The sequence below is a fragment of the Lampris incognitus genome, chromosome 5, assembly GCF_029633865.1.
Source record: "Lampris incognitus isolate fLamInc1 chromosome 5, fLamInc1.hap2, whole genome shotgun sequence".
Classification (NCBI taxonomy): Eukaryota; Metazoa; Chordata; class Actinopteri; order Lampriformes; family Lampridae; genus Lampris; species Lampris incognitus.
This window is the reverse complement of record NC_079215.1, coordinates 54,776,810-54,802,103: the sequence shown is the minus strand read 5'-3', so window position 1 is coordinate 54,802,103 and position 25,294 is coordinate 54,776,810. Positions and strand designations below refer to the sequence as shown.

General features: G+C 43.8%; 1 protein-coding gene across 1 annotated transcript in view; it reads right to left on the bottom strand.

Moving 5' to 3' along the window:
* Positions 1 to 25,294, bottom strand: part of rptor (regulatory associated protein of MTOR, complex 1) — a 330,716-nt gene that overhangs the window by 195,921 nt on the left and 109,501 nt on the right. The window contains exon 6 of the mRNA XM_056279703.1: positions 13,849 to 13,995. Within this exon, the coding sequence (XP_056135678.1) occupies positions 13,849 to 13,995 (147 nt within the window). The remainder of the gene's footprint in view (positions 1 to 13,848; positions 13,996 to 25,294) is intronic.

Sequence of the window (25,294 nt, the reverse complement as noted above, 5' to 3'; positions counted from 1 at the left end):
TCATTGCATATGTTAGTATGTCTGTTAGGAAATGACTGACACCAAAATTAACAATTTAACAACTATAATACTATTTTTAAACAATTTAAACTTCAGAGACACATGGTCGAACTTGAATAGCAAAATTGAAAAAGTGAAAATATTACCTGAAAAATGAGACAGAAAACAAATATTGCTAGTCTAACAAACGTAACAAGGCCTATACAACGTGAAATGTAAAAAAAGAACTGAAATTAAACATTGAAACAGTCCCAAACAACGACTGGGACTTAAAAACTAATAGAACGACCATGGGCAGTCAAAATGACCGCCACAGTTTTTAAACTTTATATTCTGTCAAGATAAATACCCAATTGAGATATTAATACATTGCATATGTTAGCATGTCTGTTAAGAAACGACTGAAATAAAAATTAACATTTTAACAACTTTAATACTATTTTTCAAACAATTTAAAATGGCTGCTGTCCAACGCCTGTAAATACTGCAACACCTTGGTGGTAGTCATGGTGCGTCTGTAACAATGTCTGTAACCAGACATGTTGGACATAATCAAAAATAAAGTTTAGACTATTTCTCTGCACTGGAGAACGCTAGTGTGTTTCTAGGACAGAGCAACGAACTTCACAAAGGAAATGATGCGACCAAAACACGTTGTCAACAGTGACATGATGCGCACAATCACACGCAAACTACGAGCGGTTGCGTGGCTTGGGTCCTGGGCTATTCTGGGTGCGTTTGGACACTGCTTGGCATCCTCATCATCATATTTTTCATCTATTTTATAATTCCATTATAGTTGTTATCCTCTTTCAATGTTGTATTATGTAAATTGTGTAAACACAACATCCATTGCATGTTGTCCATCTTGGGGGAGAGGTCCCTCCTCTGTTGCTATCCCTGAGGTTTCTTCCTCTTTTTTCTCCCTGTTAAAGGGTTTTTTTAGGGAGTTGTTTCTTATCTGATACGAGGGTCTAACAGGATGTTGCTGTAAAGCCCCTTGAGGCAAATTTGTAATTTGTGATATTGGGCTTTACAAATAAAACTGTCTTGACTACCAAAAAGCCAGACATTATTCATCCTTGAGTAAGGGAAAGACTGAAGCTTTCTACTCAGGCTTGGGAAACACAAATCCACACCAACTGCCCCCCCCCCACACACACCGCACAATAATCCACACATGTCGCAATATCACCACAGTCTGTTGCTTCTGTGTCAGAGGTAACATTACCTGTGTCACTTTCCACATTTACTGTTGTTACAAAATGCACAAAACACTTTTTTTGTAGTTTGTATATTATGCTGTGTGTGCAGCTCTGCAGATTTGTCATCCTGTAATGACTCCCCCCTTAGCCTCCTTTTGGACAAAGACATATCTGTCTATATTTCATTTGATCACCGATGTACGTTCCCTCCCAAAGCAACAGTCTGGGCAGGGCCAGACAAGTTGTCAACGCACCAAAAAAAAAAAAAAAAAAAAAAAAGTACCACTTTTGTGCTGGGACTCTCCCAAGTGTGCAATTCATAACATATTGAACTAGATGGTAGCACTGAACCTGGTCTTACTCCAGGCAATATTTTTGTCTTTATGAGTTCTCTTGTTTAAACCAAGAGGGACTGGAATAAAGTGGTGTGTCAGGGTGAGGGGTGGACGTATATAAACCATTGTGAAAAACTGCGGTAAACAAAAGTTCTCAAGTGTATGCTAAAGTCAGCTCATATGAAATTCTCATGAACTGGGACAGCTAAATGTTGTGGCGAAAAATGGTTATGGAGATTTCCATATGACACATTTCAGAAGAAAGTTTACATTTGGAGGTGAACAGAGCCTGCAGGTGTGAGCAAGTCCATCTTGTATCTAGACAGCGTTATTGTTTATGTCCTTTTTGATTTATAATGTTAACTATTTCACCTGGTGTTTTTCAAAATATCCTTCCTTCATCTGTACCCTGTATGTGAGATTTGCCATCACTAGGATATCGTCTATGATAGTCAGCCATTGTTTGTGGTTTGGTGCATCCGTCCTGAGCCAGTTCTTTGTGATTGCCTTCTTTCCAGCAGCAAGGAGGATCTTGATGAAGTATTGGTCTCCTTTATGCACGGTTCTTTCCATGTAGAGAACAAGAGAGGATCGGAGGATTTTTTTTAACCCAAAACTTCACACAGAACAGAATGTACACCATCCCAGAAAGATTGTATTTTCATGGAACTCCAAAAAATGTGTGTGGGGTTTGGTTCCATGTGGTTACATAGTCTCCAGCATGGTTGTTGAATATTTATTTGTTTATTTTTAATTTTGGGTGTGATAGAATACCGAATTTGGTTCTTCCAAATAAATTATCTCCATCTCTGTGATTGTGTCATGTTTCTGATGTATTTTCCACAGATCATACCACATTTTTTTCTGGGATGTCTACATTCAGTTATTTTTCCTATTTAGCTTTTACATATAATATTAAGTCCTTTTCTAGATTCCATCAAACAACAGTGCAAGATTGACACAGCCCCGGGTGTAGCCTTATTGTATGCTTGTACTAATACCTTAATGACTGGGCATATTTTATCCTCATTTTTCTTGATTTTTTTTTTTGGTTATAATAATCCCTCATTTGTAGAAATGTAAATAAATCCTGATTACTTAGTTGATATGCGGTTTGTTTGTTTTTTAATTCTTAAAAGCTTCTCATTTCTCCCTTTTGAGTTACCTTGCATATGGCTGTTATACCCATTCCTGTCCATTGTTTGAATCTGGTATCAGTTCTTCCTGGTTTGAATTCATCATCATATGCTATCTATCTTAACAAACCAAGTTCATTTCCCAGTTTAAATTGCCAATGGAATAACATGTTTCTAGAGTAAATGATGTTACTGGATCTAGCTCTACCTCATCTTTTATACGGGCAGGGATCATTCTTTCCCCTATTGTTTGGATCAGGAATTTAGATGTAGCCATTTCAATGTCTTTCCATCGGGCTACATAATCTGTGCAACAGTGAATAGGTGGGTGCGCAGTTGCGCTATGTGGAAGTATTCCTTCAGGTTCAGAAGTGCCCTTCCTCCTTTATCTTTAGCTAACTGAAGAGTGGTATAACATACTCTAGGCCTTTTACCTTCCCCTATAAATCTTGAAATGAGCTTATTCCATTTAAGAAATTGGACTTGTGGAAAATTCACAGGTAGGGATTGGAACAATTATAGCAGACACGATAAAATGTTAATTTTCATCACATTTATCCTGTCATATAATCCCAATGGATAAGTGGACCATCTGTCAATATCTTTCCTTAAGCTGACATCAATATGTTCATAGTTACATTTATATAGTTTTGTTAGGTTTTTAGGTATTTTCACTCCCTAGTAATTAAGTGATTTTGCTTTCCACTTTATTTTAAATTCTTTAAGTTTTTGGTTTGATGAGCAGTTAAACATGAGAACCTGAGTTTTAAATCTATTTACTTTATAAACTGAATATGAGCCGAATTGTTCCAAAATTTTCATTAGGTGCATAAAGGTGTTAACGGGGTCATTCAGGTGGATCACAATGTCATCTGCAAAGAGGCTTATTACGTGATTACGACTGCTGATTTCTATTCCTGTAATTGAAGTGTCCCGTCTGATCATTTGGGCCAATGGTTCAATGTATAGTGCGAATAAAGTTGCACTAAGGCAGCAGCCTTGTCTGGTTCCTCTCTCTAATGTGAATCTTTCTGAGAGAGAGTCAGCTGTGGGTTTGTTATAAATAGACTTAATGCAATTAATTGATTTTCTGTTAAAGCAACATTTTTTCCAATGTTAAGTATAAAAATTCCCAATTGACCCTGTCAAATGACTTTTCCGCGTCTAGGCTAATCAATGCTGGTGGTAACTTATTTCTATGTTTCTATGTATGATTTGTAGCGTTCTTCATTGTCATGTGGTTGTCTACCCATAACAAAGCCAGTCTGGTCTTCGCCTATTAAGTCCAGTACAAATGATTTGAACCTGCTCGATATAATAGGGGTGTAGAGTTTGTAATCAACATTTAAAATCGATATTGGCCTATAGGTTCTCGCAAAACTCCTTGTCCTTTAGTGGTTTGGGTAGTACTGTGAGTATTGTTTCCTTCTATGAGGGCGCAGTAGTATCTTTGGTCATAATTCAGTTAAAAGTAGTGTGGAGTAGAGGTACCAGTTCTTTTTCAAACTTCTTGCACCACTCCAATGGATATGCATCACTACCTGGTGCCTTGTTTGTTTTCAGTTTTCTTATTGCTTTCTGGATTTCATCTATAGTTATCTATCTCTGTTGTTATGCACTCATTTTATTCTGCACCTATAGAGGGTAGGCCCAGGGAGTCAAGAAATGCTTTAGTATCACTTTGATTAAGGGCCGATGATTGGGTATAGAGTTCTTTGTAGTAGTCTCTAAAAATGCTTTCAATTTCATATTTAACCTGATTAGTTTTTTGGGTCGTGCATCTTATGGATCTTGGTTTTTGTCTGTTTCCGTAATCGTCTCACCCATAATTTGGTGGCTTTAAGGCCTGATTCCTAGTAATTTTGTTTTAAATATCTTGCTTTTATCTCTGTTTCCTGTTGGAGTAAATCATACATTTTCTTTCTCACCTCTTTAATTTGTTGCTGTGTCTTTCGGTCAGTTTTTCTTTTATATTTTTGTTCCAATTGTCTTAGTTCAGTTAAGAGCATTATATTGTTTCATTTTTGAGGTTGCTTGTAATTGCAATCAGTTTTCCTCTTATGAACATCTTTAATGCATCGCATACTATAGCTGGGTATGTCTCATCATTACTATTTTCCTCCAGATCATTAAGATTTCTTTGTATAATAAATACAGTGAAAGAAGTGTATCATTGCATTTGGTTGTTCCCCCCCCCCCCAAAACATTCAAATGTTACAGAATGGCTTATAAAACTAAGCTCTGAAACTGCATCATTATGAAATCCCCTTTGAAAAACTACTGTAGGTTTATGCATTGCTACCCTGTTTCTGTATACCCCCCCCCATCACCGCTCTCTGATAGTCCAATAACTCATTAGTTGACTCCATAATGAGTAGACTGGATTATGCTGAGAAAGGAGAGAAAGGCGAAACTGAGACTCAGATCTCTGTGTGAAACGTTACCTATGTACAGTGTGCTACATAGTAAGGAATTAGGCACATACATGAAGTAATCATTTTTTTAAGGTTGTAGCCCTTCAGAGAGAAAAACTCAACGGGGGGCAGTGCAATAACATGTCTCTATGTGAAATGGGCATATCTCACCACCGAGGAAGAGCGGCGCTCGCAGTTTTGCGAGTGTGCCATCATGTACATGTGTATGCATCTGCGGCGATCTACCGCTCCTGCATTCCACCTTGCCCAGTCTGATGGGAAACATGTACACACAGATGCTCGCATGCGTACAACCCCAACAAACAAAATGGTGTAGCTCTAAGCCCGCTCTCACCAATGTGTGGTTATGTCAGCGCTGGAACAGTGCCGTCTTCTGTAATGAAATTTGTAGGATATTTGTGCAACAGTGCGTTAATCCTTATTGTAAATATGACACCAATGCCAGCAGGCTCTTTAATGCCAAGCATCTACTGTAATTATCACATTAGCATATTGTAATTTCACAAATTACCATGAAACTCACCGTGACAGCTTTCTCTTCCCTCCCCTACTGAGGATACCATTCAGGAGTTTAATTGCAAAGAATTCATTTTTTTTGTTTTTGTTTTAGACTGACACTAATTCATAAGACTAATCCCACAGGGAGAATTTCAGATCCTTGAGTACACACAATATTACAGAATAACGGTCATGGGCCTGCACATGCAAACAGACACATATCAGGGCAGCTACTAAACTGCAATTCTAGTACACCAATAAGCTCTATCACTATATATCAATCATTCATTAATTTAAAGAGGGAGCTGGGCGTCCAGGTAGTGTAGCGGTCTATTCCATTGCCTACCAACACAGGGATCACCGGTCCGAATCCCTGTGTTACCTCCGGCTCGGTCAGGCGTCCCTACAGACACAATTGGCCATGTGTGAGGGTGGGAAGTCGGATGTGGGTATGTGTCCTGGTCGCTGCACTATCGCCTCCTCTGGTCGGTCAGGGCGCTTGTTTGGGGGGGAGGGGGAACTGGGGAGAATAGCGTGATCCTCCCACGCGCAACGTCCCGCTGGCGAAACTCTTCACTGTCAGGTGAAAAAGCGGCTGGCGACTCCACATGAATCGGAGGAGGCATGTGGTAGTCTGCAGCCCCCCCCCCCCCCCCCGAATCGGCAGAGGGGGTGGAGCAGTGACTGGGGCAGCTCGGAAGAGTGAGATAATTGGCGAGGTACAACTGACAATTGGGGGAAAAAAAGGCTGGAAACCCCCCCCCACACCCCCCCAAAAAAATTAGAGGGCGCTGATAGCGTCTTAATAAGTGAATACTGGAAACAGTGTCTAAGCAAATATCTATAACACAACACATGCGTGTGCACATACATGTTTAGTACGCCCTCGGTGTGCATGTAGCAATAAGTTGGTTGGAAGCGTTCTCTTCCTTTGGATGATGGACAACACAAATACAAAGACACACACAGACTTCTAGTTTACCCTATTTTTGCTTGCTGCAGCACTTTAGTCTAGAAACTTCCCCTCCTCTTCATGATGGACACACACATAAACAGACACATCTCCTTCCACCCCACAGCTAATGCAGTGAGCGTCTTTGCTGACAGTGCGCAGGAAGTGATAAGATATTTAAAAGGAAGCAGGTGGCCCCATAATTGAGCACTTAGACCAGGCGCCCACACACAGCACAGACTGAATGGAGGTTTTCAAGAATGCAAGGTTGCGTGGTAAAAGTGGGCACCCCCCTCCCATTCCTTCCACCGTTTCTCACTGGTGCAGGTATGTGTGTCCAGGCATGCAAACTGGTTAGGGGTGAAAAAGGTGAGAATGATGCATGAGCAAAGAGAAACACAGACCTGCTTGGGGGGGGGGGGTCCAGGGGTCTGCTCCACCAGAGATTTTTTTAAAATAAGCTACTAAGTGCTCATTTCTGATGTCTTTTAGGATCACAAGCAAACAGAATTACAAGATTGAGCAACAACAAAAAAAAAGTATTAATGCTCACATCTACAAAGAAAATTAAAGGCAACCCCACCAGGAAACATCATTGTCAAAATGACTACTCTCCACATCCACTCTGTGCCAGAAACCATGTTAAACTGTGAAAAGAAATACTACAAATGTGAATATGAAAGAGTATCCTATGCTTTAGGACTGGTGAGGGGGGACAGGGCTAGAGGGCTCTGTCCTTATTCTTCTTGGCCTGGACCAGTGTCTACAGGGCCTGCTTTTGCTGTTTTGCTCTCCTCAGCCTTACCGTATGCCTCGGCCTCACCCCAGGCCTCAGCCTTGCCCTCTTCCACTCTTCAGCCGTCTGCCTTTTGCTCACCTGAGCACAGCCAGATGGTTGACAGCAACACTTGCTCCGCTGCCATCGCTTTTCTAGCAGACTCTGCTGCCGCTGGCGTTTGTCAGTGGTTGCTGCTGACCAGATGTTCTTACAGAGAGTGCGGTCTATTACAGAGCCCCTCGGTTTTCCTCAATCGCGCGCTTGTTTTACTAGACCATGTCTTTATGCATGCTCAATAATCCAGGTAAGAAAATCACAGAAAGTTGAATCAGTTTATCTGGACAAAACGTTTATGAGAGAGAACCGTTTCACCACTCATCTAAGTGACCTCGCCGGACTAAAATGACTGCAGGTATCCCCGCCCTTGTAAACCGCATTCGCACGAGGTGGTTTTTCAGACGATTCGACAAAGCAATATTTCGCAAAATTGAACTCAAAACACGTTTTTCATATTTAAGTTAACGTAGCCTGACCTAAAGGGGGGCTGCTTGTTGTTCCGACAGCCCACTAGTTTGGAACATCAATTGTCCAAAAAATTTCATATTGAACGAAAAACCCTTTTGTCCAACAGCCTGTTATCCCGCAAACAAAAGTCAATTTCTCCGAAGGCCCACTGTTCAGAAAATACACTACCAGGAGTCTTTTGCCCTTAATATCTTTGTGTATTTTGACATGCAAACGTGAAGATACCGTTTAATTTGCATGAAAACGAGGTGTAACATTAAAAGCACTTGTGAGAATGTCGTCTCTACCTCATCAGAAATATCAGGTTGTATTTATCTCTGGCCAGTTCAGTTCAATGATTCGCAATGGAAAGTGTATTTTCGTAGCAGTGGGCATTTTCCGGATAACGGGCTGTAGAAAAAATGGGCTTTCGGTCCAATGGGACATTTTTTGGACTATTGTGGTTGTGGAATAATGGGCTGTCGGACATGGCATGGCACCGTATAACGAGCAATGGCTATGAGTTTCTTGGTTGGAACTGGCTCCCTGGACATGATACAGCAGGCACCACAAGGAGGCCTATTGCTTTGCATCTCATCAAATGTTAAGTGGGTCATTCTGAAGTTGTGGATCCACAGGACCTCTGTAAAATCACTGCGGAAAATAACCTCCCATAAATCCCTGATACGTGGCCGCTGCCAGGTAAAAGGGATTTGCCTTTCCGTCACTGCATGTATCACACGCCCTCTCCACCTTCGGTCAAAACCTACCACGGCTATTGTGGTACATGCAATCGAAATAACCATGCCAACACTTATCAGGTCTTGGAGATTATTGCAAGAGGAGAAAACCCAGCTATTTTGTGCAAAACTGTAATGGAAACTCACCGGGAGGGAGGGAGGAAGGGAGAGAGAGAGAGAGAGATTGGAGTCTCCCTGTATGGGTTGTCTCCTGCATGTTTAATGATCCTCTGGAAGTTATTCCCCCTCCTGTTCTCAATTTCTCCACAACCCCCCCCCCCGTTATTTACTTCCTACAAGAGTAGGAGCGATGGCTTAGCACTCGGGTGTGGAATTGATACATTACTTATTATGGACGTTAAGTAACTTCCCCGATATCTAACAGGGATGTACTAAAAATGAACACACTGTAAATACACAGTAACTTTACCGTGGCAAAAATGTTGCAAATTAAGGCATTAGCTGCTAGGCTATGCCAGTTTTGACACTGCAAAACTTGTTAGTGTCCATGATGATGTGAAACTGAATTCATAAGACAAAATGTTAACATTTATTCAAGGAAGCAGGACTTAAAAGAAATTTAGCAAGCTGTCAACTCTTAGGCGTCCCTGGCAGTACAGAGCTCTCAATTGATGCCACTATTTTTGCCTAACTGCAGTAGTAACCCCTATCTAATGGAAACATTATTGTGCCTAAAATATTTGCCTAACCCCCCCATCCTAGATTAGATAAATGTACCAGCAGAACAGCCAGGGCAGGAGCTCGACTCACTAGCAAACTGGCCCATTCAAATTTTAAAATAAAACGGTGAAACATAAGACACTTTTGTGTAGCCAGACATACAACAATATCTTTGCACTTAGCATTGACCCCATAGCTAGGCAGTTGGTAGCCTAATGTTAAATCTTAGCAATAAAGTCAACCAACATTCAGCTGTCTGATGTTGTGTTAGGCAGAGGCAGAGGTAAAACAGCCAGGGATGGGCAACTATGGGTCATGGCAAGTCAGGACTACAGGTTTTCATTCAATCCAAAAACTATACGAAGTGATTTCAGTGATTAGTTCCTCCACTGTGGTTGAAGGTGAGCTAACCAGTGGACCCACCTGCTGTAAAGTCTGGTTGGAATGAAAACCTGCAGACTCTTGGCCCTCCATGGGACATTGTTCCCACACTGTAATCTAGCTACGTTCACTACAGGGAGTGTGTTTTAGGGAGAAGGGGGAGGGGGGCGTGTGTGCGTGCGTGTGTCTGAAAGAGAACGGCGGTTACACCGTCTTCTGGAAAGGAAAAGCAACTGAAGAGCCGAGGATCGACGGTGTGGGCTTTGCCATCAAAAACAGCCTCATTTGCCACCTTGCTGAGCTTCCTTTGGGCATCAATGAACACCTGATACAAAACACCAAAGCTTCACTGTCACCAGTGCATAGGCTCCAACACTTGACTCACAAGACGAAGTAAAGGAGACACACCTTCTATGCCGACCTGGATAATGTTCTCACCAAATTCCCCAAGGAGGATAAGCTAATCCTGCTTGGAGATTTTAATGCCAGAGTGGGGCGAAATTACAAATTCTGTACTTTAAATATGTGAATACATATTTAAAAAAGAAGGAGGAACACAGGCTGATGTATAAGAGTGGAGGAAAGTGCACACAGGTGTACTATATCTTATGTAGGAGGAGTGATCTGAAAGGGATTGGAGACTGCAAGGTGGTGACAGGGGAGAACGTAGCTAGGCAGCATTGAATGGTGATATGTAGGATGACTTTGGAGACCAAGAAGAGGAAGAGAGTGAAGGCAGAGCCAATTATCAAATGGTGGAAGCTGAAGAAGGAAGACTGTTGTGTGGAGTTCAGGGAGGCATTAAGACAGGCACTGGGTGGTAGTGAAGAGTTATCATATGGCTGGGCAGGCACTGCAGATATAGTGAGGGAGACAGCTAGGAAGGTAATTGGTGTGTCATCAGGACAGAGGAAGGAAGACAAGGAGACCTAGTGGTGGAATGAGGAAAGACAGCAAAGTATACAGAGAAAGAGGTTGGCAAAGAAGAAGTGGGATAGTCAGAGAGATGACGAAAGTAGACAGGAGAACAATGAGATGCAGTGTAAAGTGAAGAGAGAGGTGGCAAAAGCAAAGGAAAAGGCGTATGCTGAGTTGCATGAGAGGTTAGACACTAAGGAGGAAGAAAAGGACTTGTACCGATTGGCTAGACAGAGGTACCGAGCTGGGAAGGATGTGGAGCAGATTAGGGCCATCAAGGATATAGATGAAAATGTGCTGACAAGTGAGGAGAGTGTGTTGAGAATGTGGAAGGATACTTTGAGGGGCTGATGAATGAAGAAAATGAGAGAGAGAGAGAGAGAGAGAGAGAGAGAGAGAGAGAGAGAGAGAGAGAGAGAGAGAGAGAGAGAGAGAGAGAGAGAGAGAGACAGAGGGAAAGAAGGTTGGATGATGTGGGGATAGTGAATCAGGAAGGAGGGAATGGGGGCAGCTATGAAGAGGATGATGAGTGGAAAGGCAGTTGGTCCAGATGACATACCTGTGGAGGCATGGAGGTGTTTAGGAGAGATGGCAGTGGAGTTTTAAATTAGATTGTTTAACATAATGTTGGAAAGCAAGAGGATGCCTGAGGAGTGGAGAAGAAGCATACTGGTACCAATTTTCAAGAACAAGGGCGATGTGCAGAACTGTAGCAACTACAGAGGTATAAAGTTGATCAGCCACAGCATGAAGATATAATAGAAACTAGGTTAAGAGAGGAGAGGTGACGGTTAGCAAGCAGCAGTATGGATTCATGCCACAAAAGAGCACCACAGATGTGATGTTTGCTTTGAGAATGTTGACTGAGAAGTATAGAGAAGGCAGAAGTGGTAGAGAAGTATGTAGGAGTGGTGCAGAACATGTATGAGGACAGTGTGACAGTGGTGAGGTGTGCAGTTTCAATGATGGATGGGTTCAAGGCAGAGTTGGGATTATATCAAGGATCAGCTCTGAGCCCGTTCTTGTTTACAATGGTGATAGATTAATGGACAGATAAGGCAGGAGTCTCCATGGACTATGAAGTTTGCGGATGACATTGTGATCTGTAGTGAGAGTAGGGTGCAGGGTGAGGAGAGCCTGGAAGGGTGGAGGTATGCACTGGAGAGAAGAGGAATGAAAGTCAGTAGGAGCAAGAAGGAATACATATGTGTGAATGAGAGGGAGGACAGTGGAATGGTGAGGACACAAGGAGTAGAGGTGAGTCAGGTGACAAAGGCATACGAGTTTAAATACTTGGGGTCGACTGTCCAAAGTAACAGAGTGCAGAAGGGAGGTGAAGAAGAGAGTGCAGGCAGGGTGGAATGGGTGGAGAAGAGTGTCAGGAGTGATTTGCGACAGAAGGGTACCAGCAAAAGTTAAAGGGGAGGTTTACAAGATGGTTGTGAGACCAGCTATGTTCTATGGTTTGGAGACAGTGGCACTGATGAAAAGACAGGAGGTGGAGCTGGAGGTGGCAGAGTTGAAGATGCTAAGATTTTCGTTGGTAGTGACGAAGAAGGACAGGATTAGCAACGAGTATATCAGAGGGACGACTCAGGTTGGACGGTTTGGAGACAAAGCACGAGAGGCAAGATTGAGATGGTTTGTACATGTGTGGAGAAGGATTGGGAGAAGGATGCTGAAGATGGAGCTGCCAGCCAAGAGGAAAAGAGGAAGTTTATGGATGTGGTGAGGGAGGACATGCAGGTGGCTAGCATGAGAGAGGAAGATGCATAGGACAGGAAGAGATGGAAATGGATGAGCCGCTGTGGCGACCCCTAACGGGAGCAACGAAAGTTGTAGTAGTAGTAGTAGTAGTAGTAGTAGATTGTTGTGGCAACAATTGATTATTTATTTATATATCTTCTTGAAATTCAACTATCGGCCAACTTCTGAATAAAATCAAACTTAGACTTGATCCTTACCCCATCTGTTCTTCACCCCTTGCCCAACTCTGCTATGACCTCTCACTATACATCCTTGCTTTTGATCCATGTCATTGTTGAACGGTTTAAATGTTACTAATGGGCCTTGGCTGCTCCTCTTTTCTGTCTCTCATTCTGTCCCATGCACAACCTGTGACCCCTTTCGCTCTAAGAGGAAATGCTGTGGGGATGAAAGATATTCGTTTAGTTGCTACCTTCACCTCAGCTTACTGGGTAACACATCATTCAAAGCGTTCCCTTTTCTCTTCCTGCCTGTCCACCACCCTTATCTCTCTGCCGGCTGTATATATTTGGTACCTTCCTTGTCCTTCTTATTGCTCACATTCCTCTCTAAACACGCATTCCCTTTACTTTTTCTCTCCATTATTCAATTCAATCTAAATATTTGTGCGAAAAGCCACAAGAAATTTGAACATAATTGACAACACATTTTGCATTTGCAAGGAATTCCCATGATGTGTCATATAGCTAGTGGTGAGAGAGACAGAAAGTGACTGACGGAGAAACAGAGTGAGAGAGAGAATGAATGAAGGAGGTTTGTATAGAAGGTGTCTAGACAAACCCAAACCAAAGCCCCATCATTTATATATTTTGAGCCAGCTTCCCATTTCAGTGGACGGATCTCTATTTGGGTCCTTCATACAAGAGGTTTGAACTGGGCATTAAGATGCGCGTCATTTGGTCTCCAGGCTGGATTTCCTGAGTGCTACAATAAGTGTGTGAGCGTGAAATTGTGTGAACAGAAAAATAATAATGAATGAGAATAAGCATGTGCTCGTCATTATGTGTATATAACTATGTTCATATGCACACGTCTGGGCGAAATGTGAGGAATATCGCTCATCCCTAATATGTGTGTGTGTGTGTGTGTGTGTGTGCGCACACACACACACACACACACACACACACACACACACACACACACATAGCTTGTGCCTGTCTCATCTAACCCTGTCTACTTTGTGGAGTTGTGTATCAGCACTGTATGTGCATTTTAAACTCAAGCAACCCTTGCAGCTGCACCTATGAATATGTGCGTTGTGTGTGTAATCACTTGCATACTAATGCAAGTGATGATCACAACTGATCACACAATGTATGCAATGTGATGTATCGCAGATGCAATGCATCAGTGTATTTTATTTCATGAAAGTTGTGATAGTAAGTTTGATTCAATGATAGAAGGTTGTCTATATTAGTGTTTGTGTTCAGGGTTGTGTGTGTGTGTGTGTGTGTGTGTGTGTGTGTGTGTGTGTGTGTGTGTGTGTGTGTGTGTGTGTGAGACTGTTGGGTCACTCACCTCCAGCTCCTGCTCCCTCTGCAGGGCGAACTGTTTGAAGGACTTGACGATGATGCCTGCATTGGAGCAGTCGTACACAAAGATGGAGGGGCTTCCCATCCATGTCTGCAGGTCGTATATCGACAAAGGGATGTACTGGGTGTAGTTCTACGGTGAAAGAAACAGAGAGAGAGGGAGGGAGGGGAATCAAGTGAAGTCAGTCAAATCAAATTTATTTGTATAGCCCTACATCACGGTCGAGTTTCAGAGTACTTTACAATCTCATCACATCCTCCAACAGATGTAGAAAGAAAGAGAGAGGGAGGGGGAGAGAATGGGGTGAGGGATAGTAAGATAGTCGAGAAACAGAGACCGAAAGTAGGGAGAAGAAGGTTTAGCTTTTGTTGGTGAAGGTACGATCAGCAAAATGTTGACATTATAATCACAAAAAAAAAAAAGACCATCAGCTATCTGCGGGGTGGGGGGTAAGGAAGGATCCATACCAATTGCAAAATGATGGATTTTAGGGGGTGTAAAAAATATCGATACACTCGAGTATCACGGTATTATCTTTTGTGATACTGTATCGATTCTCAAAATCAACCGTTTACATGTAAAGGTTCGTGACAAATATTTTGTGTTGCGTGTAACCCCATGACCACTACATAACAGTGTTGTAATCTATCTTCAGCCGTTTGACTCTTTCACTCCAATCCAACAATGTAAACTGAGACAGGAAGTAGCATGACCACAAAGAACACCGGCCTACAAAATCGCCTTTCTTACAGTATCACAATATATTGCGATATATCGAACCGTAACTCGTTTCGTGATACGTATCATATCACCAGATTCTCGCCAACACACAGCCCTAGTGGATTTGACAAGTATTAAGATTTCTGGCTTTCAAGACGAGTTCCAGCCGGGAAAGTTTATTTTGGTAAACAAACCAGTGAGGGAACCCCGCCATTAAAAGCTAACGTCCTCCCACTCATTCATCTCGCTGCTTGTTTCAACTTTCCCAATGGAAGGAACCAGCTTTGCAACACAATTCGAAAGAATCCAAAAAGCCTTTTCATCCTGCAAAGAAATGTCCCATGATAAATGCAGTGCCAGAATGAGAATAAATATAGGTATTCCTTGTGAGAGGGGGCAAAAACTTTACCACTATAAGGGCATAAAACTGATGCCAAGCTGGTCATGATACTGTTGAACAGGTTTGTTCATCACATTGTCATTCAATGTAAAGCCCTCTGTGATAAGTTAAAAATATTTTACAGTGTTTTATTACATGGTTAGTTATAAATATTGTAGTGTATCACAACATAATTACCTCGTCACCTGACATTTCTGTGGGACCTCTGCGTTAGGTAGCTTGAGAAATTGTGAGATGTTATTATGGACCACCATCATTAAAGGGGGTCGTCGCATGGGGCAGCGGGGTTGTGACAGACGTTTGTATAAGAAGAGAATAAATTTACAGATGATGTTGCAATTCCAACTTGTCGTCGACAGTGGTCACTAGAGAAAAATTCTACTGATTGTACCTTTGTTTTATTTAAACAAAAGCTCAAACTTAATTGTCATATGTATTTAGGATACAATGAAATTCTTGTGCTCTGCCTCTCTGTCTTAACACAAGGGACACAAGGACAAAGAACACAAGGACAGCCCCCCCCCTCAAAAAAACAGACTATGTATACAGTGAATTCATACATTATATACACAATATAGAAAAGTACAAGATAAACAATAATGTAAGGTGCATATGGGTGTGTCAGCAGTTCAGCAACCTGACCGCTTGTGGAAAGAACCTACTACTGAGACAGGTGGCGTGTGATTTGACGCTCCGGTAATGTTTTTTAGATGGAAGGAGAGAGGAGAGAACAGAACATGAGCGGGGTGGCTGGTGCTCTTAATGATGTTTTGGGCTTTCCTTTTGTAGCAAGTGGTGTAAATATTATGACGGTGTGGTACTTCCATGCCAGTTATTTTTGATTCTGTCTTTAGTCTTTTGCAACAGTCTGCAGTCCTGAGCAGTCAGGTTGCCAAACCACACTGTGATACAGCCTGTCAACACACGCTCCATGGTACTGCCACAAAAGTTCATAAGAGTTGTGGTACTCATACCAAAACGCTTAAGACACCCCAGAAAATACAGTCTCTGCTGTGACTTCTTCAGGATGCAGTTGGTGTTGAGACCATGTGAGGGTGACTGTGATGTGTAAACAGAGAAATCTAAAATTGTCAACAATTTCAACAGATGACCTACTGATGGAAATAGGAATGTGATTTCCTTTGAGCTTTCTAAAGTCAACAATGATTCACCGCTTCCGGTGTGGGAAGATGGCGGCGCAAACTCATGTTTGCGGCGGCCTCACCCAGTACTGTTCGTGCAGTGTTTTTGTCCACGTCGGTGACTAAGTTTGTTTCTTTATTTGATGGCTGGGAGAGAGCTGTTGCTGGATCGGCTGGGAGAGCTTGGTCTGCTGCGTCCTGTGAGCCCAGGGACCACGGCTCTACCCGGAGCTGTGCACGAAGAGGAAACACCGCGGGCGGTCTGACAGGATGCAGAAGCAGGGCAGGCTAAGCTAACTGCTAGCCCATGTAGACCGGCAGTTCCGATAACACCAAGGGTTGTCTAGCGGCGGCCTCGCCTAGGATTGACTGTGTTTTTGGTGTCATTGTGTGGAGTGCGGGGAGGTTTGTCAAGGGTGTCTGGCTGGGAGAGCTGGCATTGGATTGGCCGGGGGAGCCTGGTCTGCTGTATCCAGTGGGCCCAAGGACTATGGCCCTGACCGGAGCTGCGGCCGAAGAGGAAGCACCGAGGGTGGTCTGACAGGATGCGTAAGCAGGGCGGACTAAGCTAACTGCTAGCCCATGCAGACCGGCGGTTCTGACAGTCATCCTGGCTGGCATTTGTTCTCTTGGACAGTGATTTCTTGTTGCTTACTTTGAATATATGTTCTTAGTTTGGATATATGTGTTCTTAGTTTGGATATATGTGTTCTTAGCTTGGATATGTGTTCTAGCTTGGATATATGTGTTCTAGTTTGGATATATGTGTTCTTGTAGGTTTTGGATATGTGTTTTTGTCTTTGTGTTACACTGCTGTGGGCTGATGGAAACAATATTTTGTTTCATTTCACGTAGACAAGTAAGTGAAGTGAAATGACAAATAAATTGTTCCTGATTCCCGATTTCTTTTGTCATATTGACATTTAGAGAGAGGTTGTTATCACCAAATGGTTAAATCTTCCACTTCCTTCTGTTGTGTAGTGGAAGCTTAATCATAATGACCAGAATGGGTGTCATTCAAACCAAATATTTATTCTCCAATACGCTGCAGTTTCACAAAAAGGGGAGAAACAACATACCTTCCAACCAACACACAGCTTTTTTTCACATTAAAGCTAGTGACAAGCTTCCTTGAAACTTCAGAATAAAAGCATCTCTGTCTGTAGCTTGAAACAAGGTATTATAGTATAGACAGAATGAATAACTACCATTACCTCATTTCTCATGATGTGTCACATTTCCTGTAAACACTATAATTGTAAATACTGTAAATAGTACGTCTTCTGCATTTGTTATACAGAACATTAATTGCCTTATTTAATTATTTAAATCAAACAAGTCACAACACCCTCCTATAGGACCTCTCATCACTTGTCACTTATTAGTCCAATCACCATGGTGTCATCTGCGAACTTAATGATGCTGTTGTTGTTATATTTGGCAACACAGTCATGTGTAAACAGACTGAACAATATGGTACTGAGACAGCAGGCCTGGGGTTCGCCGGTCTGAAGAACTAATAGATGAGTATGTTTTACCTATTCTCACAGTCTGGGGCCTGCCTGTCAGGAAATCAAATAAACAATTACAGATAGAGTTGCCCAGACCAAGACCTCTGATTCTCAACATCAGTTTGGATGGTACAGTTGTATTAAAAGCAGAGCTGTAATCCATAAACACCATTCTGACATAGGTGTTTTTCTTTTTAAGGTGTACTAAAGCAGTATGCAGAGCAAGTGAGATAGCATCATCTACAGATCTGTTGGAACGGTAGGCAAACTGTAATGGGTCAAGGGTAGCAGGAATGTTACATTCTATATATGATATAAACAATCTTTCCAGTGACTTTATAATAATAGAGGTCAAAGGTCATTAATAATTAAGGCAAGACACAGGTGTTTTCTTAGGTACAGGTACAATGGTGGTCTTCTTAAAACACAGTGGAAGCACACACAATGACAGGGACAGGTTAAAATATCAGTAAAAACCTGAGATAGCTGAGTGTTACATGCCTTGAGGATATGGGAAGGGATGCCGTCTGGGCTAGCAGCTTTACGAGCCTTAACCCTTTTAAAAGTTTTACTCACGTCAGCCTCTAGATTGACTTCATCGGGTGAGCACTATGCTGCTGGGTCCATGTCGTGAGCTTCAAAGCAGGCATTAAAGTTGATAAGCTCATCCGGGAGAGAGGCAGAGGTGTTGATAGGCACCCTAGGTTTAGATTTATGGTCCATAATCACCTGCGGCCCCCTCCCACATATGTGGTGAGTCACAGCCACTGTAGTCATTTTCCAGTTTGTCACTTTATTGCCTTTAAGCGGCTTTGATGGTTCTTCTTAAATCATACCTGGATTTTTTTTTGTGTAGCATTCCTTTGCCCCCAATTTAAAAGCAGTTCTACGCTCCCTCAACCTTAGGTGAATGTCGCTGTTAATTCAGGGCTGCTGGTTGGGGTAGGCGCAAATAGACTGTACTGGGATACAGTTATCCATACTGAATCTAACATAGCCAGTGACTGATTCAGCATACTCGTCCAAACTGGAGACTGAATCCTTAAAGACTGACCAGTCTGTTGATTCAAAACATCCCTGAAGATTAAGTTTCCTTTATCAATCCCCTTGGGGAAATTCAGTGACTGCAAATTAACCCATCCTAGCTGCGATCTGTGTCGCTAGGAGCAGCGGGCTGCCGCCTTGATGCTGCGCCCAGAGACCAACTCCAGTTCTTTTCCCATTGCCTTGGTCAGGGGCACAGACAGGAGTATAAGCCCTAACCTGCATGTTTCTGTTGATTGTGAGGGAAACCCCACCTGGAGAAAACCCATCGCAGACAGAGATAGAACATGCAAACTCCACACAGAGGACGGCCTGGTATGACCCCCAAGGTCGGACAACCCCGGGGTCCGAACCCAGGACCTTGCTGTGAGGCGACAGCGCTAACCATTTGACCATCATGCCACCCGGTCCTGAAGTTTGGATTCGTGTTCTGTAATCCAGCACTGCACTATCCTCACAGTACTGTCACTGCACTGTCCTTTCTACTTTTAGGCAGGAAACAAGAGCACTGACAAGTGGTCAGATTTTCCAAAGTGAGGTCATGGGATAGACCTGTAAGCTGCCTTGACCATGGAGTAACAGTGGTCGAGAGTGTTATTGCCTCTGGTTTGGCAGGTGACATGTTGGTAAAATTCTGGTAGCACAGATCTCAGGTTCCAGTGGTTAAAGTCCCCTGCCACAATTGAAACGGCCTCAGGGTGCAAGTTCTCCTGCCCGCTAATGGCTCCATACAGTTCGTCCAGTGCCGCTGCAGCTTGTGGTGGTATGTAGACAGCAGTTAACAACATGCAGGGGAATTCTCTTGGGAGATAGAATGGTCTGCACCTTATTGTTAGTTGTTCCAACACTGGCAAACAGGACTGAGAGACTATTTCCAAGTCAGTGCATCATGGATTGTTAAATAAGCATATACCACCTCTTTTTCTCTTGCCAGTATACATCATGGAATGGTCCATGCAGTGCACAGAAAAACCTTCTGGTTGTGTAGCCCTATCAGGTCTATTAGGGTCCAGCCAGGTCTCTGTAAAGTAGAACATACAACAGTCCTTCATGTCCGTTTGAGAGCTTATTCGGAAATGGAGTTTGTCCAGCTTGTTGTCGAGGGACTGGACGTTAGACAGCAATGTGCTAGGAATCGGGGACCAGGTAAGATGCCGTTGTAGCCTCACCAGGATGCTGCCTCATTCACCTCGCCTCTGGCCATTACTCAATGGTGGTACCCGTTTGTTGTAGGTAATCTCTCTCAGCAAGTCCTGCAGCTTCCAGTTGTTGGGAATATCTAATCTTATGTCCAGTAAAGTCTGGCGATCGTAGATAATTGCGCAAGACACGTTTTGTGCAACAAAAGTGACACATAACATGAAAACAAACAACAAAGCAAGAGTAGCTCGTAGTAAGTCGCCATCGTATAGCACCATCTTCGATCCCATTTTCCTTCAATCACCACCAATAAACAGCATTCAGCAGGCACGTGGGCTCAACACAAACACAATTTTAATTTCCATTCACAGACACACTCCCAATTCAAACGCACATGTGCAATACCTCTCAACCTGAAGCATCCACAAAATGTAAAAAAACAAAACAAAACACATGAACAGATAAAGGCCATATTGCCAAACGAACAAACCTCGCAGCAAACAGAGACACAATATGAGCATATTCTGCCCTAGGGTGCAAAAATAGCATCCTTCAATACGGTAATAGTGGATCATTAACAGCACTTTTTTCACTTTGCTATTACCAATTACACCTGGCCAGGAGGGTAGGGGTGTTAAAGAAAAACGGAGAGATTAAGAGAAAGTGAGCACAGAGTGTGTGGGAGAGACAAAACAAAAGAAAGAGAGGGAGAGAGACAGAGGGAGAAAAAGAGAGCAAGAGCAAGACAGAAAGGGAGCAGGAGAAAGCACTGATGGTATGATAGGAGACAGACCCTGTTTACACTTGGCATTAACATGCTTCAAGGGTGATCCAATTACAACCACACAGGGAATAAGATGTCTCAACAGCTCCAAGACACACTGAGACTCCAATCACCCAAACCACCTCTGGAGGTAGTCAGAGGCACATGTGACCACATTGGTGAAGTAGTGGGAATACATGTACATCTCCAGACCACTTACGATTACATTCTCATGTGTGCAAGCATAATGATGTAAACTTTATTTTGTGCCTCTACTATGATCATGAGACAATCCTATAATTAATGCTGGTGCAGTCCTGTGCACCAGCTGCACTGCATTCTCATCCCATGAAATCCTTTTTGAGAATAAAACCCATCCATTATCCAAACTGCTTATCCTGTTCTCAGGGTCGCGGGGATGCTGGAGCCTATCCCAGCAGTCATTGGGCGGCAGGCGGGGAAACACCCTGGACAGGCTGCCAGACCATCACAGAGTCGATAAACACACAATTCACACCTAGGGACACTTTAGTAGTGCCGATTCACTTGACCTACATGTCTTTGGACTGTGGGAGGAAACCGGAGTACCCGGAGGAAACCCACGCAGACATGGGGAGAACATGCAAACTCCTCACAGAGGACGACCTGGGACGACCCCCAAGGCTGGACTACCGCGGGGCTCGAACCCAGGACCTTCTTGCCGTGAGGTGACCATGGGAACCACTGCACCACCGTGCCACCGATGTTGATATTGAGAAATAGGAAAAAAGTTTGAGAAAAAGAAATTCGAGAGCTTTTTTTCCTACTTTCCATGAAATCAGGGGACTTCAGTAAAGTTCAACCAACCGGCCAGCCTAACTGCAATGAGAGCAACACGGCATACAAATAAATAAAAGTCTATAGAGAGGCACAGGAGTGCCTTTGATGCCAAATGCACAAACGGATGAATTAAAAATTTAGATCCAGACCCTGCGAACATCAACACGACTATACGGGTTAAGAAAATGAATGAATGTAATGAGTCTTCTCTGGCAAGCATGTGGTTATTATAACACATATAGTGCCACATTTTTAAACACAATACAAGACATCCATGCCCCAGACCTGTCATGCCCTCAAAATAACTCCTGATCTAATTGCACATTCAGCCTATGAATGGGAACAATATAGGCATTGTAAGTATTTAACTTTTTTGGGGGGGGGGGGGTTCCCCCTTTTCCTCCCCAGTTGCACCTGGCCAATTACCCCACTCTTCCGAGCCGTCCCGGTCGCCACTCCACCCCATCCACTGATCCGGGGAAGACTGCAGACCACCGCGTCTCCTCCAATACATGTGGAGTTGCCAGCCGCTTCTTTTCACCTGACAGTGAGGAGTTTCGCCAGGGGAACGTAGCACGTGGGAGGATCACGCTATTCCCCTCACTTCCCCCGCCCCTCTGAACAGGTGCCCCGAACGACCAGAGGAGGCACTAGTGCAGCGACCCACATCCAGCTTCCAAACCGCAGACAAGGCCAACTGTGTCTGTGTAGGGACACCAGACCAAGCCGGAGGTAACACGGGGATTTGATCTGATGATCCCTGTGTTGGTAGGCAACGGAATCGACCGCTATGCTACATAGATGCCCAGTATTTTTATTTTTATTAGCAAATTCACTGTGATGCCGCTGAGGATGGACAAGCCAGTACATTCTTAGTGCCGGTCCCAAGCCCGGATAAATGGGGAGGGTTGCGTCAGGAAGGGGATCCAGTTTAAAATCTTTGCCAAATCAAATATGCGGATCATAAATCAGGTAAGAGGACAGGAAGAGATGGAAATGGCTGATTTGCTGTGGCGACCCCTAACGGGAGCAGCTGAAAGTAGTAGTAGTGGATTAGCAAATTCATTCCTTCGTCATTATCATTTATGCCAACTAGTCGATTCACTTTTTTATGCCATCGTCAAGTCCAGATATTGTGACTCATATCAAATTAACTGTAACAACTGAGGGAAATATGTGGGACTTCACTGACAAGACTACACTGAATGAGTGAAAGTGTGGATGGGATACACACCACTGTCATATTGAGCGGCAAATTAAAATCTGATCAGAAGCGGTCAATGGAGACACAAGTTGAGATGCATGTTGACACCAGGTGTGAACTGAATCAATCTATGAAACAATCAGGATAGATCTTGATACAAGGGCGTCCGGGTGGCGTGGCGGTCTATTCCGTTGCCTACTAACACAGGGATCGCCGGTTCGAATCCCCATGTTACCTCCGGCCTGATGGGGCATCCCTACAGACACAATTGGCTGTGTCCGCGGCCGGGAAGCCGGATGTGGGTATGTCTGTGAATGTTCTCATTCATCCAGGACACATACGGATGTGGGTATGTGTCCTGGTCGCCGCACTAGCGCCTCCTCCGGTTGGTTGGGACGCCTGTTCGGGGGGGGGGGGCCGGGGGGAATAGCGTGATCCTCCCATGTGCTACATCCCCCTGGCGAAACTCCTCACTGTCAGGTGAAAAGAAGCGGCTGGCGACTCCACATGTATCGGAGGAGGCATGTGGTAGTCTGCAGCCCTCCCCGGATCGGCAGAGGGGGTGGAGCAGCGACCGGGACGGCTTGGAAGAGTGGGGTAATTGGCTATGTACAATTGGGGAGAAAAAGAGGGGAGAAAAAAGGATAGATCTTGATACAAGAAGACCGGTGTGAACACAGCCTCGGACAGAAAGAGCGATACATTAAGACAGGATACACCTCCAGTCAACGCACAAGAAAGCGTCTGCTTACATCACTACCCTAACACACCGGGCATCCATTTCCTGGTGGGCCACTCTCAGGCAACCTGACAGCAGTTTCCAGTTAGACAATTCATCAGTGTAAGGAGGGGAAAGGAGGGAGAGGGATGGAAGAGAAGAGGAAGAGGAGAGGAGAGAAGGACAAGACCCGGTTGGTTGCTGGGGAAGTGGAGACCATAGCCAGACCCCGACAGCAACAGTGCATCAATGTGAGAGATTACTCAGTGCTTGGTTCTGCAATGGGGCAATTTGGTGAACGAGTTTGTACCAGAGTACTGATGTTAGCCATGACGCGGGGTAACACAGGGTTACATCAAACTTTTTATGTCGGGGTCATGATTCGCCAAACACCTGGCATCAACAGGCATCCTAGAGGACGGGATCACAATCATAGAGAGGATGAGCAACGTTGTCATGAGGCGGACATGTGTATAGGACAGAGCATCTAATCAGCTGGACCACCTCCATCCAAAGGTTGTCAAACGCGTAACTGTCCACATCAGCAACTACGTTTTAACACTAGAACGACCATGCCGGTCATTCTGACCGTTTGGGATTTTCAAAGTTTAATAAGTTTGTGAAAAAATAAAGACATAGTTTAAAAACCGGCGGTCATTTTGACCGCCCATGGTCGTTTTGGGTAGGAGTGAAATCCCGGTTGTTGTAGTGTTACCCACAACGCTTCTCTAATCTACAACTACCGTGCCACATACTGAAACAGAGTCTTTAACCTGTGGCTCCCACCAGGACCCACAGGTTAAAACCCCTGTGTCACGAGAGTAGGAGAATAACATAATTCTCTAAATGGTTCAGATTACTGGGATTGGGAACCGGTAAGGAGTATAAAATGGTAAATGGACTGCATTTGTCAATGCCGGTTAAAAAAAAAAAATTACCAGAGCAATGGATGTGAATGGCAAACTGGGATTTTTTATTTTTAAGAGGGACACCAAAATACCCCAGGGACACATTTTAATGTCAGGTGTAAATGCAACCGGTTCGGTCATATCTAGCTAGACACAGTGGAGTCGTGATGTAAATGCCAGGTGTAAAAGGTATCTGGGTGTAAGGGTATCTGGGTGCACCGAGAGTAAAACAATAATTGGGTGCACAGTGGGATAGGCTGTGTGTGCACCTTGAGGGGGGAAAAAAATCAATATTTAAGAAAAACATTTGATTACCTTCATTAAAATTGAATAAATCCAGGGATGGTGTGCTGGGTCAGCATATTCATCCCTGTCCCTTGACCCTTACCAAGTGCTGTCAGCCTCTTGTTTTCTCTTCCCCATCACCTTGCCCCATACACTAATACAACTAAAACATCTTCGTACTGCTACCTCCACCCTCTAATTTTATGCTTTTGTTGTTTGGACTGTATGTATGTATGTATTTATTTATTTATCTAGTTATTGATTGATTGGTTGGTTGATTGTTTGGGGGCACCCCCCCTTTTCTCCCCAATTGTACCTGGTCAATTACCCCACTCTTCCGAGCTGTCCTGGTCACTGCTCCATCCCCTCTGCTGATCTGGGGAGGGCTGCAGACTACCACATGCCTCCTGTGATACATGTGGAGTCGCCAGCCGCTTCTTTCCACCCGACAGTGAGAAGTTTCACCAGGGGGACGTAGCACGTGGGAGGATCATGCAATTCCCCCCAGTTCCCCCTCCCTCCTGAACAGGCGCCCTGACCGAGCAGAGGAGGCGCTAGTGCAGCGACTAGGACACATACCCACATCCAGCTTCCCACCCACAGACACGGCTGATTGTGTCTGTAGGGACGCCCCACCAAGCTGGAGGTTTGACACGGGGATTCGAACCGGCGATCCCCATGTTGATAGGCAACGGAATAGACCGCTACGCCAACCGGACGGCCCTGGACTGCATTTATATAGCACTTCTTTCCAAAGCGCTTTACAATGAGGCAACA